The sequence below is a fragment of the Rhinolophus sinicus genome, chromosome 15 (genome assembly GCF_057876585.1).
Source record: "Rhinolophus sinicus isolate RSI-liver-muscle chromosome 15, RSI-T2T, whole genome shotgun sequence".
In the NCBI taxonomy this organism is placed as follows: Eukaryota; Metazoa; Chordata; class Mammalia; order Chiroptera; family Rhinolophidae; genus Rhinolophus; species Rhinolophus sinicus.
The window spans coordinates 100,983,128-101,000,033 of NC_142515.1; the positions used below are offsets into that span (position 1 = coordinate 100,983,128).

General features: G+C 37.8%; 1 protein-coding gene across 2 annotated transcripts in view; it reads left to right on the top strand.

The window, feature by feature from the left end:
• Window positions 1-16,906, top strand: part of GALNTL6 (polypeptide N-acetylgalactosaminyltransferase like 6) — a 934,503-nt gene that overhangs the window by 853,591 nt on the left and 64,006 nt on the right. For both annotated transcript variants that reach the window (XM_019733270.3, XM_074338318.2), the window contains exon 9: window positions 6,871-6,978. In XM_019733270.3, coding sequence (XP_019588829.1) covers window positions 6,871-6,978 — 108 coding nt within the window. The remainder of the gene's footprint in view (window positions 1-6,870; window positions 6,979-16,906) is intronic.

Sequence of the window (16,906 nt, forward strand, 5' to 3'; positions counted from 1 at the left end):
AATATTTTTAGAGCATTTAGATCACGGTTTCCATACAGTATATTGCGCTTCATCTTATACCTGATAATAGTGTTTCCTTATTATCCTCCTGACAATCCATTTCTTACTAAAAGTAATTTCGTATTCTGTGTGACTGGTATAATTATATGATTCCATTCAATTTCACATTCTCTATGTCTAACTTCTAATTTGTGGCTGATATTGAAAGTGATTTAAAAAAATAAGGCAAACATTCAATTATTTAGTCAATTTGAAGTACATTAAGAAAAGAATGCTCTGTGCTCACTCATGGGTAAAGTAATGTTGCTTTAAAATATTTACATTGTTAAAAGAAGATGCATTATTTGTGAATCTAAAACATTTCTCCAAGAATTGGATACTTAAGTATGACAATGCCATAGAGTTCTTTTATTTTTTTTAGAATATCATCACATCACACTAACAAGGAAGTGTCTTTTAAAAATATAAACCACATCTTTCAGAAAAAATAAAGGATTTGATAAATGCCACAACAATTGTGCTTTCCTAAAGAATGCTGTTACCTAAATACATCTCTCTAGTGTGTCAGTATATGGATGCATCTACTGAAATAGGCATTAGAAAACTGAAAAAAATAGACATGCATGGTCATATCCGTGATATAGAAACAAGAACAATCTATGATTAGGGACCGTTAACTTGGTATGCTTATGGTGAAAGCCAGTTGGTCCTGAGGTTCTAAGAAGCAACACTAAATCAGAAAGTCCGTAGGACCCTTACATAAGTGGGAATATAAGTATAACTGAAATAGGACATGATCTTACTTAACTACTCAACAAACATTTATTGAATATCTATTATGTGCTAAACCCTTAACAAGTAGCTGGAAATATAATAATGAATAAAATAGTCATGGAAATTATAGCCTAATGAGGGGAGATAAACACTGAGCAAATTATTACAAGGGTGGCCGGTTAGATCAGTTGGTCAGAGCATGATGCTTGTAACACTAGGGTTGCTGGTTCAATCCCCACATGGGCCAGTGTGAGCTGTGCCCTCCACAACTAGATTGAAACAACTACTTGGAGCAGATGGATTCTGGAAAAACACACTTAAAATAAATTTTTTAAAAGTTTAAAAAAAATCATTACACAAACACACATGTAAGTCACTTAATTACAGTTGTTGTAAGTACTGTCTCCACTTGAAAGAAAGTTCCATGTGCTCAGAACTTTAAATTGCTCACACGTTAGAGCTCCATCATGGTGAACAGTGCCTAGCATATAGTAAGCGCTCACTACATACTTGTTGACTCAATTAATGAATTATGTAAAAGAGACTCATGGGATGGGAAGGGAGTATAAAACAGGAGTCCTAAGCAAAAATAGGGGCTCAGTTATGATGGGGAAGCTGAAATCTAGAAACTAAATAGGAAAAAGATAGGAAAGAAGGGAAGGGGGAAAGAGGGAGATGAGAATTTCCTTTTAGAGAGAACAATTTGTGGCAGCAAGCCCTGAGGAGGGAAATTTGGTGTTTCCTAACAAATTAAAAATAGCCTGGGGTGGTGGGGGTGGAGGGGTTGGTTAGGACAGGAGCCGGTGATTGACAGACACATAAGCAAAGGCCAGATAATACAAGGCCTTGGAAACTTTGGGGAGGAGTTGTAGCTTTACCCTAACAGCAATGGAAAACCACTGAAGGATTTTAAATCAGGGCATGCTATAGTCAGATTTATGTTTGTAAGTGACCACAGTGGCAATTTAGAGAAACAAAGCCTAGGACTCCATAGTTCTTTTAAAATTGAATTTACCATTAAAAAATCTGGACATAGGTTCCTGAATTTGACTTTGGTTATAAAGAAAAATTTCCAATGGGAATAATTTTAAGAATTAGGAGTAGGTTATCGATAGAAAACATGAATTTTGATTCATTGGAGATTGTGGTAGGCAGAATTCTAAGATGACCCTCTTCCTTGGTTAACTACCATGATTGTGTTACATTACAGGGCAAAAGAGATTTAGCAAATATGATTAGGTTACTAGTCAGTTCTCTTTAAGATAGAGTGGTGATCTTGGTGGGCCTACTATAATCACATGAGCCATTTAAAAGCAAAGAGTTTTCTCTGGCTGGTAACACAATCATAGAGATTTGAAGCGTAAATAAGGATTCTATGTGAGGGAGGTTAATCATTGCTAAGACAGAGACTTCAGAGGGCAAGGAGCTAAGAATAGGCTCTAAGTGTCTGGTCATCAGCCAGCAAGAAAATGGGGGTGGGGGGGCCCACTCCTACAACTGCAAGGGACTAAATTCTGCCAACAATCTAAATGAGCCCAGAGGAGATTTTTCCCCAGCGGCTCCAGAAAAGAGTGCAGCCCAACCATCACCCAGGCTTTAGCCTCTGAGCTCTAGGCAGAGAATCCAGCTAACCTCGCATAAACTTTTGACCCACAGAACCGTGAGATCGTAAATGAGTGTTGTTTAAAGCTATTAAGTTTGTGGTAATTAGTTGCACACCAATAGAAAACCGATGCCGAGATCTTCAAGCCTGTATTAGAGTGAACCTCTGAAAAGAATTAGTTAAAATTTCTGTGTGTCTGTTAGGTCATTTTGTCAAATCTTAGAAAGGAAAGCAATGATGATTTATTTAACTTTCCATTGTGGCAATCCTCACCCTGGGGAAATCTCTCATGAGACACACTTAGTCCACTTCTGCCTACTTTCTAAATATTCTAGCAGACAACATAAACCGGAGGGGAAAAAAATAGATTAAGACCAGAAAATGTAAGGTATTGCCCCAGGCTTTGACCCCATACTTTGCCCTTATTTGTCACCATCCCCTAGTCCTGCAGGAGAGATTGGCCACCTCCACCAACTAAGGAAAGTAATATGGTCACCTTTTTCATGAAAAATAAATGCCTGTGTCAACAAATCACTGTCCTTCAGCTGCTTCTTTACCTTGACACTTGCTTACCTTTGACCAATTAGAACTGACATGTGATTGTACACAGGACTATCTAACATTCTCTGCCTTCCCATTGCCTACCATTTCATCTGTTGTTGAATTACTTCAAGTTTTACTTCTTTAAAATGCAGAGATAATAAATGAAAATTATCTCTCAAATAATTACCTCCACAGTATTGTTTTTTTAAGGGAAAAAAAAAAGATTATGAAAGGGGATCAACTGCTGTAACAATCCCCAAATCTTGATAACATCAGTAGAGTTCCTCTATGGCTCCTGTCACAATTTGACCCAGGTTGGGAGAAGAGTGTGCTCTGCTCCATCTGGTTTTTCAGGGACCCAGGCCCCCCATTTATTTAGTGAGGCCACCATCTTACAGGGTGTCAGACTCCTCCTCTGGATCTTCTGCAATCGGTCAGGCGCTGAGGGAAGAAAGAAATCATGAAGAAGTTAAAAAAGGAAGTCCACTCTTAATTACTTTGGCCCAGAGGTGAGGCACTTCACTTCGGCTCACATTCCACTGGCAAGAAATATAGCCCCATCTAAGTACAAAGGAGCTGGAAATTATAACTTGGCAGGAAGATTACTATAAATTATAACCCAAGAATTGAGCATGGAAATTGGTGAGTCCTAGAACTATATCTCCCGCAATAAGAGAAGATGAAATTGGTGGGGGATCCATCAGTTTGGGTTATCTGTGTTAGGAGTTCACTTTTATCATGGATTTGGAAATACGTAGTTCCAAATGATTACTGTATAACAAAGCACCCAAACACTTAGCAACATAAAACAACCATTCTATTATGTCCATAGGTTCTATACGTCCTAAATTTAGAGAAGCCACAAAGGGGATGACTCATTTCTGCTTAATGATATATGGGGTCTCAGTTGGGTGTGACTCAACAGCTAGGAGCTGGAATCATTCAGAGAAATCTCCATTTACATGTCTGGCAATTATTTCTGGCTGTGGATTCAAACAACTGAGATTATTGACCCAAACACCTACACATGGCCTCTCATGTGGCCGGACTTTCTCACAGTGGGTCGCCTCAAGGAATTAGATTTCTTACATGGCAACTTAGAGTTACAAAAACAAGTGTCCCGGAGGACAATTGTTGCAAGCTACATTGCCTTTCATGACGTAGCCTCAGTCACTTTTGCTTTGCTCAACTGGTATAAGAAGCCACAAGCCCACCTGAATTCAAGCAGAAGGAATGTAAACCCACCTCTCAATGGTGGGGTACAAAGATCACATTATCAAGGCACGTAGGCAATGGGAAATACTGTGGTGTCCAATTTTGGAAAACACAATCTCCCACATGTATTGTCTTAGAATCACTGATTTTCAATATGCAAAGGACTTGGTACCTTGAAGAACAGGGGCCAGCAAACTATGGTCCACTGCCTGTTTTTGTAAAGTTTTAGTGACATACAGCCACACCTTTTCCTTAGCAGAGTTGCAGGAGAGACCATGTGACTTGTAAAGCCTGATGTATTGACTATCTGGACCACTACAGACAAAGTATGCTGCCTGGAACAGCACATTGATTAAGATGGTGAGCACTGGAGTCAGACTACTAGGATTCAAATCTCTATTCTGGATGTGGCCAGTTATGTGGCCTTGGGCAAGTTACTCAGCCACTCGACTGCCAATTTCCCACCTGTGTAATTGGGGAAGAAGTACAGTCTGTCATTGAGTTGTGTGCATGAAATGAAAAAGGGCATAGTAAGCATTCATAATGCTAACTCTTGTTATTAGAATTACTTTGAAATATTAGCCAGGTCAACTGTCCATCGAGAGTTATGTGCTTGTCTCCAAAGTGTCATTGACTACAGGTTTCAGCAACAGTGATGCAGGAAGCCCATTTCATCTTTAATCATTCTGTCTATTAAAAAGTTCCCTTCCACCGAGCTGAAATCTCTTCATAGCTCTGTCCTATTAATCCTTTCTATCTCCTTGAGGTTCTACAGAACACCTCTTCCAAATATTAGTTTCTTCATATATTTGAAAAGGGTGTCTATGAGTTTTATCTTATTAAGATGACCCACCTGCAATTCCTTTCATTGTTTCTCCTAAAACACAGTTTGCGTCCCTTTCCCACTTTGGTGATTCTCTGTAGAAAACAATATAAAGCATTAACTCAGAAATTAGCATAAGACTTCAGGCAGGTAGATCAGGCCCCTTACTCCCTAAATTGTCAATCTTATGCTGGTGATGTGTGCTTTATGTTACTCAGTCTTTTTACACCCCATCCTCCTCTGGAAGAGTTGATTCTTTTAGATATGAGACAAGTCCTTGTATTTACCATTTTTATGTTTAATCTCATATAGTTCCATCCTCTCGAGATCTTTCTAGATGCTGGTACTATGGTTTAGAATGTTCACTGTTCACTGCACTTACCAGCTTTATATCATCCACGCATACTTCTGATGTCTTGATCCAAAACATTAATAAATATCCCATCAAGTTGAAATTGATACCTTGAGTAGTCCTGAACTCATTTAGAACAAGTGAGTGTTGTTTTAATAAGTGAATTGTTTTCCCCCTTGGACTTCCATTCACTCTAGTCATTATTTGTCCAACAGCGTTACATGGGGTGTCATTCCTCTTACTGAAAGAAGTTGGAAGCAAATGTTAATTAAGACATAAACATTTTCTTTCTGTTAATATTATACTTTAAAACAAACTGTGTATCTGTATTAGTCAGGGTTCTCCAGAGAAACAGAGCCGGTAGGATATGCAAATATAAAAAGAGAAAGATTTGTTTTAATGAATCAGCTCACACAATTGAGAAGACTTGGTAAGTCCAAAATCTGTAAGGTAGGCCGGCAGGCTGAAGACCCAAGGAAGAGCTGCAGTTCAAGTCCAAAGGCAGTCAGCTGGTCGAATTCCTTCTTGCTTAGGGGAGGTCATTGTTTGTTCTTTTAAGGCCTTCAACTGATTACGTTCATCCCCATTATGGAGGGTTATCTGCCTTACTGAAAGTCCACCCATTTAAATGTTAACATCATTCAAAAAAACACCTTTATAGAAACATTCAGAATAACATTTGACCAATATCTGGGCACTATGGTGCAGGCAAGTTGACATAAAACTAACCATTACAGTATCTCTTTTTAATCTTTTTCTTGTAATGAAAATAGCTATATCTGGCCCATATGAAGCCTGAGTTTTTGTTTTGATAATTCATCCTTTTATAGTAAATAGTCTATTATATAAAACCATGATTAAGTGTGTATCTAAATGGGTAGTCATGATAAAAAATATGACCAATTGATTTTTATTTCTGTGAGTATAGCATTTTAACGCATAACTCTAGTGTAATATTTCTTTTATCCCTATCACTAACCAATTATTTTCTCTGTGTAAGAAAAAAATCAAGTGTGGGGGCAATTCGGATTGCCACTATGGTTTTTAAAATGAGCTCTACTGAAAACTTAAGACTGCAGATGTAACTTCAAGTATGGATACATCTGTGATTTTTAATTCATTCATCTATTTTAGAAATTCCATTTTTTATATTTTAAGTTTTTAAATTGATATTTAAATTCCAATGTTACTCTTCAAAGGATTTCACAAGACCATCAAAATAAACATCTATATAAATAAGATATCTTAGCATTAAGTTTCAGTTAAATGTAATAGCTGTGGTAAAATTCTACTAAAATAAAAAATAATGCCAACGTATAGTCTGTGGAAATTCAATTTTATTAAACTAGTATTTTGGTTCTTTACTTTTATGAATCTAGATTTTTTTAAATATGGTTTTGTTTCTTGGATAGCCATTTATAATAAATAGAAATTATTGATTTAGAGACTTTAAGAGATATAAAGTTTTTGTTTTTGTTTTTTTGAGTCTTGCTAGTAATTCCTTTTTTTGTATGAAATTTTCGTTCTTTTTTGTCATCCTTTTAAATTTCCTCTCTTTAGGTTTGGATGTGTGGAGGAGAAATGTTCGATGTCCCATGTTCTAGAGTTGGTCATATCTACAGGAAGTACGTCCCTTATAAAGTTCCATCTGGGACCAGCCTGGCAAGAGTGAGTAACTGGGGATCAGAATAAGTTGGGCTTGACACGGCTTTCTGTAGCAGAGTAAGCAGCCTCACGCATGGTATAATTTAAGGCACAGTCTGAGAGAAACACCTAAGTGAATAAAAACTTCCCTGCTTGCCATTCCATTTGGCAGGCATTAGTACGTAGAAAGTTTCTTTCTGTGTTTCTCAGTTTTATTGCTATTCCTTAAGGAAGTATTAACTATTATGCTAATTCTTGTTAGTACTTGTTTCAAAGCACTGTCTCATATATTCTGTTTAATCGGCATCATTACCTTCTGAGGTTGGTATTGTTATCTTTATTTTGTAAATAAGAAAACTGAGGTTTAGCAAGGTGACTTGTTCCTGCTCACAAGAAGAATAAATAGCAGATAAGGAGTTGAGGCCCAGGTCTTTGGAATGAAAGTCCAGTACTTTCCTCCCACATGGAATATGATAGGATCTCCCTAAGTCAGATAGAGAAAGGGGTAAATAGAAGACAGGGGAAGGTGGATGCCCAAACTCTGCCTTCTTCTCATTTGTAACTAGGACCAGCTCTGCTTAAAGTTTCACCCCAGCCTCAAAACTCCAAAATTGGGCCAAGTCCAAGATTTTTTTTTGCAGACATTGTTTCAAATAAATCCTTTTTCTTAGATCAAATGCAAGGATGTTTTTCTCTTCTGCCTTTTAGAATGTTTTTAAACATGTTTGGGAGGACATAGTCGCAATACTTTCTTAAAACAATCCTGATCATTTCTGTCTGCCACGTTACTTTCTTCATAGCTGAATTAGTTTTATTCACCACAATATGTACCTGCTACTACTCAGATGCCAAATCTACAAAAAGGGTGTTTTACCACATTTCTTTGCACAACGCTCCACTAGGAATCAAATCCTAAATTACTCATTTTGGTTCTCTTTCTAGTTAGTCTACAATATATATCTATTTGAGTCTTTTATATAAAGCTCAATAAGCTCACATAACAAGCTTTTTTAAAATATAAACTAGTTTATCAGGATTCATTAGAATATCAATTCCACAAGGGCAGAGCTTTTTCTTTGTGTTATATGCTACAGTAATCCCCCCTTATTCAGGGTTTCACTTTCCAAAGTTTCAGTTACCCACAGTCAACCATGGTTTGAAAATATTAAATGGAAAATTCCAGAAATAAACAATTCATAAGTTTTAAATTGTGTGCCGTTCTGAGTAGCATGATAAAATCTTGTGCTGTCTTGTTCTGTGCCACTGGGGACGTGAATCATTTGTTTGTCCAGTTTGTCCACACTTATATGCTAACCCTACCCCCCACCCACATCCCACCTCCACCACCCTCACCACCCTACCCTGGGCTAGTCACTTAGTAGCTGTCTTGGTTATCAGATCGACTGTCATGGTATCACAATGCTTATGTTCAAGTAACCATTAGTTTACTATTTAATAATGGCCCCAAAGTGCAAGAGTAAGTGATGTTGGTAATTCGGATATGCCAAAGAGAAGCCATCATGTGTCTGTATGTATAGGAAAAACAAAGTATATATAGGATTCGGTGACATCAATTATTTCAGGCATCAACTGGGGGTCTTAGAACACATACCCCCACAGATAATGGGGGACTACTGTACTATACTCCCAGCACCTAGAACAAGGCTTGGTACATACTCAACAAATAATTGTTGAAAGAATTAATCTGGAAAAACTATGACAGGCAATGCTATATATAGGTTTAAGGTCTTACTAAAACTTAAACATTTTAATGACATAATAAATTTCTGACTTATGGTGAGTGTTTTGGGAGGATGTAGGTTTCTTTCTTATTCCCTTTCTGAGATTATTTGTCAACAAAGTTAATTTTTCTTTATCTGCACCCATAATCTCTTTTACACCAGTTTGAGTTAATGAAGAAGTTACATTGCATACTGCTTAAAGGGAGAAAGTCATATTCCCTTCTCCTCAAAATATTAACCAGACTTTAAAAACATACTCTATTAAGTAGCTGTAGAAATATACTATTTGAAAAAAAGAAACCAATTACAAAATTATAAAGCAGTTAAAGAACTTCATCTTGGGTAAGGAAATATGATTTGAGTTAGTCAGAAGACTTAATACACATATATCATTCAGGAAAACAACAAGAATGCACAAAAAGGTAAATGATTGAAGAGCTTTGAGTACATATCACAAATCCGCCATGTGAGTATCATAAATCATAGCAGTTAAAAATATCCCAAAGATAATAATGTCCTGTCACTTATCCCTTTCACTCACTCATATGTTCTCCAGCTTGTGCCCCAAACTGAATCATTCATTTGCAAGATGGATGATATGTGTTCTTGGTTTGTAGTTAAAAGTAGAATAAAGCTTGGGGGGGAAAGTTGTGCTGATCCAAAAGGGTTTATTTTCAAATAATAAAACTGCTCATATATTTTAGAGAAAGAAATTAAGTATTTTTTCAAGAACTGTCAAATGTAGGGAAACTACGGCTGGCACATAAAATTTCCAGCAAAAAGTGAGTATTCATTCAAATGAAAAAAAGTCCATAATTCTGACTTTTAATCTTTTCCACTTAAATTTTACTTCAGAACTTTTTTTTTTTTTTTCCTAAATGGCTAAAGCAATCAGAAAGTCATAAATATTGAAGCTCAACTATCACTCTATGGAACATTTTATGATTTTTTAAATAAAAATGTTTATGACAATGAAAAACAATTCTGATATTTTGTGGGAGAATCTCAACCACCAGCTACACTATACCTTATTATTAAATCATCAAAAATGATGAGAAACTTTAAAGACACTTCAAATGCAGGGCCATGTCTACTAAATAGGTAGTTCATCTTTCCAGCCTCACTAGGAGATGGAGGTAAAGATGGAGACTTGACTTGAAGGGTTCGTTTTCATATTTTACAAAGCTCATCCAATTCTTCAAAAATGTGCACTTTTCATTTACGTACCTATGTAAATTGAGGATTCCAGCACAATTCAAAAACATGCAAACACACACACACACACACACACACACACACGTTAAAAGGGCCTTCAGCCCTTTTAACAACATACCAGTGTGTATTCTAGAAATAAATTAAAATAATTAGTTATTCAGTACCTTCTATTTACCTAGAAGTAATGGTCTGATTGGAAGAGAGAAGATAGCACACATGAAACCGTTAGAGGACAATACAAGACAATAAATATTTGTCCAAATGTATTAGGTTGGTGCAGAAGTAATTGCGGTTTTTGCAGTTGTTTTTAACTTTTTAAACTACAATTACTTTTGCACCAAACTAATATTATAAAGATATGGGTAGATAGCGGGAAGGGGGGCGGGGGAAGGAAACCATAGCTGTTGAATTAAAAGAGGACCTTCAATGATACCTCAATTAAAAGAACAAAGTGCACAGAATAGTGGTTTGCAAACTCATAACCAGTGACCGGAGCCACTTCCTAGCCCACTTTTCACCCAGCCTCAGTGTACTGAGAAAAATAAGAATCACAAAGCTAAATCTATCCAATTTAATAACATATTTTTAATGCAGTGATTATAGACTTTTTTTGATTTATGACAATATAAAATTGTATATTTTTGCCCAAAATTAATTCCCTACTTGTCAAAAATAAATATTAGCATCTTTATGTCAATTCCCACAAAAGCAAAAAATCTGAGACACAGTGACTTACAATTCAGCTTCTTCTGGGAATCAACAGTATTCACTTATCATAAATAAAACTAGGTATTTTACTGAGTTGGCTCAGGGTTCAATGTCAGTACTGGCACGCTGCGGTATCTTATCACCAGGAACAAACAGTCAGTCCCTCTGAGAAAGGGTGCTCATCTCTAGAGTTGTAGGGAGACCAGAAGTTCCCTGACCTGCCGTGACATTCATCCCTTTTTTGGAAGGAACTGACTGTCCTTTGTCACAGAAGAGTGAACAGCTACTCAGCAAAAGATGTACTATGTCTTTTGCTGAGTGACACTTTGCACAGCCAGAGGTGGCTGAGTGGCAGATGGGTAGAAGACTCTCCCAGGAGACCCTTCATTCCTACAGGTTGTGACATGAGCCAAGAGCTCTGCCAAAGCAGCAGCAATTACTGGCACCTCACAGACTCCCCTGTGAATGCCATTGTTTGGGGACAGTCAAAGACTTTGGACCTCAGACAGTTGTTCTAACAGCAGGCACATGACCGAAGAGCAGAGCAATCACACCGCAGCTAACCACACCAGTGAATGTAGCACATCAGCAGTTCCCATGGGAACCACCTGGCCCATGGGAGTTTCCCAGGAGGGTCTGATGAGCAGAGGACAGCCTTGCAGACCGTTAGTGGGGCACAGCTGCCCTCCCGACCCCTAAGGGGAGGACTACACAGGAGACAAAGCTGGAACCAGCCCTCACCCTAAGTCCGTAAGGGACAACAGAAAATATAAATCGGGGGATTGTATCCTTCTGTGTTTTGCCACTGCCTTCATATTGATAACATTTTCTTTTCTAAAATTGTATGTGTTTTATGGCAACCACTATCCAAGTTTCAGGATAAGAGCTTTAAAACCAAAGAAAAATCAAACCCCATAAGAATCCAGTTACACAGGATGGCCTATAATACTTGAAAATGTAACTCACATTAAAAGGGATAGAGGTGAAATGTCAAGTGAGTAGAGCTGGGATTGTGAACTGAGGGCTGTCTGTCCAAGGCTGAACCCTCCTGCCCTTATGCAAAGGCTTGGAATAAACAGGTGCTGCTGAGGCAGTCATGGCCAGGGGTCCAGCATGAGCAAAGTTCCAGGTAGGAAGCAGCAGGCCCAGAGAGTAACAAAAGATTGTGTTTGAGACCTCTGGAGTTAAACTAGGATTGTGCTTTGGAGGCCAACTCTGGAGGACCTTGTATGTAGACCAAGGCATATACCTTTTTCTTACAGACGGTAGTGAGGTACCCATGGTTTTTTTATAGAAAGTGCCAGGATCGAAACAGAAGACTAAAATGGAAAGATCAACCAACAAGTAAATACTGAAAGGGAGAAAGACTAACGATAGTAACATTTTGAATGCAAGAAGCATTTGTAAAGAAAATTTCTTAAACTATTTTTTATTGATTTGCCACACTGTGCAAGGAGGAAGAGGTCAAATGTGACTATGAGGTTTTCATCCCATTGTCTGAGAAAATAGTATCAAAACAAATATAGGGACGTGAGGAAAGGGAAAGAGGAAGTTGCTGAGCTTGGTTTTAGATGAGGTGGCTTCTAAGTAACGGGTTTTCATGGATTCAGGGAGAGCCAGATCTGGGAGACACACAGAGACTTGCTGTCTAAAATTCCAAAAGCCCACCAAAAACAGATTTTGACAGATTTTCTTTGCCAATAAATTTTCATTTCTGAAGAAAACCTTTATCAAGCCACTGTACGAGGCCCCAGAAATATAAATGATGAACAAGATAAACACAAACCTTAAATTCTCATGACAAATGGCCCCAACTATGACAGTAAAGTAGACACAGTCCAGCGATCTATATATAACAATCTGAACATCGTGAGCTGGAGAGAAGGGTTAAATAAAAATAATCAAATTCACCATGGAATTAGATCTGTCTCATATAGTTTACTTATTTAGAAACTATTTTATATAGATTATAATGTTATTGGGATTATGATTTAACAGAAGAGGAAGTGTAGCGTAGATAACATATAGCATTGTTTAATAGGTATCATGATATATGTTCTATATTAACAGATTATATTTAGTGATCCTATAGGCTATACTATAAGCTATATACAAGTTACAAATGGTTTTGACTTTATATATTTACTTAGGATTTCTTAGCAGAATGCAGTGACCTTTGAAGATTTCCTGTGGTTATTATACTTCATGGGCATGAAGGCTAAATCTGAGGTCCGAGGGAGAATGGCTGCTTTGCCTCCATAAGCTGTGAAATTACTTCTTAACATATTTACCAAGGTGCCTTTCTTCCAGTGTCATATCCCTGGGGACATCCAGCCCTACTGACTCCATAGCTCATCTCAGAATCTTGAAATAGGTGGGTGTGGAAGAAGGTATGGAAGGGAGCAGGAGGTAGGGGAAGAGGGGCATGTCAGTGTCAAACCAGACCACCCCACGTTGATCAATGAGTGCTTCCTCACTGTTCACCAGAGTGTCAGCTATCCTGGTCTGAAGTAGTTGAAAGAAACAGAACACAATATCTGACATACACAGCTCTCCCTTTTTTGTCAGAAAAATCTATCGGTTGAGGAAAACCATTAACAAGACCAAAATGACTAGTTTGATGTCGGAAAATAAAATCACCAACAAGACTGTAAAGTATGGTGATGAATGGAAAATCTACATCCTACAAATTGACCTTTCTCCCCTGATGACTATAAATCAGTTTACTCCTATAAAACTGCCCAGCAAATAAGAGCTGTAGTAACAACCTTAGCCATCAATAGCAACCAGCACGTCTTTCCACTGCTCTTAAAACTATAGAGTTCAGATGCTTTATTTGAAACTATCATTGAGTTCAGGGACATAGCAGCCTATCATGGGCTTTCTCCCAAAAAGCAGGAAATGATGGATTCTTCCCAAAAGACTCAGCCAGCATAAATGGCTAGGCTTTTTGTGCCGGTGCAATTCCTCTGAAAACAATAACGATTTCTGATTCTTCCATACAATATAACCAAAAGTGTATTGTTGGGGGAGGAAGAAACTTTCCTCTACCTTCAAGGTTCTTTTGGCTGGACTAATAATTAAATCTACATGACAATGATTAACAAGAGAAATTAACCGAATTTAATTGCATATGCCTGTAAGAAACCCCACATACATGAGAGTCAGAAACCCCACATGCATGAGAGGTTCAGAGACAGAAAGGGAAAATGAGGTATATATATATACATATACCTCAAGTATTCTGAGCTAAGGATCACTTTGGGGCTTCACAGGGAGGAAGGTCATTACAGGATGCTAAGAACAGCAGATATTCAGCAATTAAAAGTTTGCTATACATAGGTTACAAAAAGCTGTTTCTGGTAATAACTCTTATCATGGACAAGGCCCCTAATTTAAATTCTTTAAGGGAGAGGAAAATTTCTTCTGAGACTGCAGTGTCTTGACTGCAGTGTCTCGACTGCCTTCAGTTCAAAATAATTCACATGCCACAGTGGCACACTTGGGGAGACCTGTGCTGAGCCCCTCCAAGGGCAATAAGGCCATCCAGTATAGTCAACTGTGTGTTTCTCTTCCTTCTTGGCCGTATTTTAAAATATAATATCTTCCATTTGGATGGAACTTTTTATTTTAGAAATTCAAGCATCTCCCATTAATAATATTTTCTTATTCTTCATGAGAGCCTCCCTGAAAATCAATCATGTTTATTATGTGACAATAATGATTTAATAAATCATTAAGATACGATGAGTCCAGTGCATGTTATGAAGATAAAGGTCATCTCTAACCTCAACAAAGGCTCAGGCTGGAGAAATTCTTCGACAGATATTTATCAGGCACCTACTATGTGCCAGGTAGAAATGCACAGGGCGTGCTACACATCCTAAGCCAACAACATGGGGCTTTTCTTGTTAGATCAAGTCATCCCTTTGTAATAGCATGTCACCTCACCCAAGGACATTCCCCACACTGGAGGTGAGTTTTGGTACACAAGGCTGGCAGAGCACTCATACTCACCCTTCAGTCATGGCCCTTTTTTGAACACTGGGCATTTTGTGTCTCTTTTGCATATGAGGAAAATAAAGCAAAGGAAAACTATTCTCTCTACCAAGGGCCTTGAGAGAAAAAACACAAAACCCAAATTAATTTCCCACTGCTTGACCTTCAGTTGCTCCCTTAATTTCTAACCCAGTGGTATCAGAATTTTTAAAAATATGTATCCATATACGTTTTATCTGTTTCTTTAATAAATAACAGAATCACACATTGTGGTGGCAATTTTTAAACAATATGGAGGTAAAGCACAGAATGTTCATACCAGACATAGACACGGAAAAAGAAAGTGAAACAGCATATCACCGACAAGTACAGTCTCTTGCCATTTGGAAGTAGCGTAGAAAAAAATATGTGAGGTGAAGACAACAGCATCACTTTAAAACTCAGCAATTTCCCACGAAACTTCTCAAAACTAACTTTCAGTTTGGCTTCCTCCTATTTATTTGCTCTTTTTCCCCAAAAATCCCACAGATGCTATCTTCTTCCCAACATTAAAGCCTTTTGCTCAATTTAATTGTCTCAAATATTCCACAGTGCTTTCCCAAGTTTCAGCTCAGCTATGACTTGCAAATCAATTATGTGATGCTTTCTAGTGCGCACAACAGAGCCTGTAATTGAGTTAGGCAATTCCCAAGCTATGAAAACAGTATTCAACACTCCTCTATCTAGTGAGGACCAACAATTCACATTAGTTTTTTGTTAAGCCTATTGGAAGATTTTAGGGAGTAAACATAATATTTACATAATGATCCTACTTATTTACATGATTATTCGCTGCCATGATTAATCATTATTTTTACTTTGCCATCCTTAATGAAATTAAAATGGGATTTATTTTTTCTTTCCTAGGGTACTTTTTCCAGTCTGCTTTTGGTTACCTTTTCCCTACCTAAAGCCCCTTGGCACTTTGTGTTGTTATTTAGCATTTGTATAGCTTTCTTTTTTCAAAGCACTTCTGGGCAACAGACTGTATGGTGAGCTCTATTTGTGGGCTCCCGGGAATTATAATTGTGTTTTTATCATTATCCCCATTAGCAGTGAGCATTTTCCGGCACTCACGACCCCACTGGAGCCTCAGAAGGAGAAAGCTTGCTTAGGCAAAATAGGGTCCTCCTGCTACAAAATTAAGCTGCTGAAACTTAAGCAAATTAAAATATTTCAGCATGCCATAATCTCAATAACCAAACACTCAACTCTTCCAAGAGGAAGCAGTGCTGGTCACTTTTATGACTCTGCCTTTCAGGCCCCCAATTGGATGATGAAGCCACAGGAGCCGCTGGCTAGGAGGGACTCATTTTGGAGAATTCGCCATCTTACCCTGAGATGTGTGAATGCGCAGTGACACTGTGCTCGAGGCCTCTGCGCTTTCATTTCCATTCTAGTCACCCTTTGTTCTAATAGTTTATTAGTTCCTAGCAAGAATTCCATTTTCAACTCAGCCCAAGTATAGCTCCTTTTTGATGTTCTTTAAGGTAGAGAAAACTGTTCCACTTGATATTGGTACTTTGTAAACCGGGAAATGGTCAAAAAAACAAATGGCAGCTCTGGGGTGTTTAGATACTTTTGCTCTAATTCTGAAAAGAATTTATAAAAATAAGTTTTCACAGATTGCCTAAACTTTGAACAGGTGTAATTTCAACCTAAGGATCTTGCCTGAGCTATTAAAAAATAGGGATTTTTTTTTTCTTTTTTTTTTTTTAGCTTGCTTTGAAAGGAGGGAAAATAAAACAGGGTCTATTAATAACTAATGGGATAAGTGATGTAACACCATTTAGTTCAACCACAGTTTGTTTGAATGCTTGATGTTCTTGTGAGGGAACAAAGAACTTGATATGCTCTTTGGCTGAAGGTTAGAAAATGCTGGTTGTAATTTATAAAAACAAAAAAATGTATTAATCATAATCTACAAATAAGATCATACTGTCTCTTAGATGCAAGTTGCGATAGCTGAGACACCATTGGCTGGATTGCCAGAAATACACGCCCAGGTATCTCCAGACATCCACAAAAGGCTTCCTCCCATGTGCTCACATACCCATTAGTCAGACGCAGCACCCACTCTGCACAACCCACAATTTTGCTTTTTCTGCTTGTGCCTGAGAAGCCACTGGAGAAACCACACCACCACCAGCACCATTCACACTAAGAGCATTTAATTATAGCTCTTGGAGTTGTCTCTGGAGAAAGCAGTGCTTCCATCCTCAAAGTGCCAGAACTTCTCTGAGTCCTGG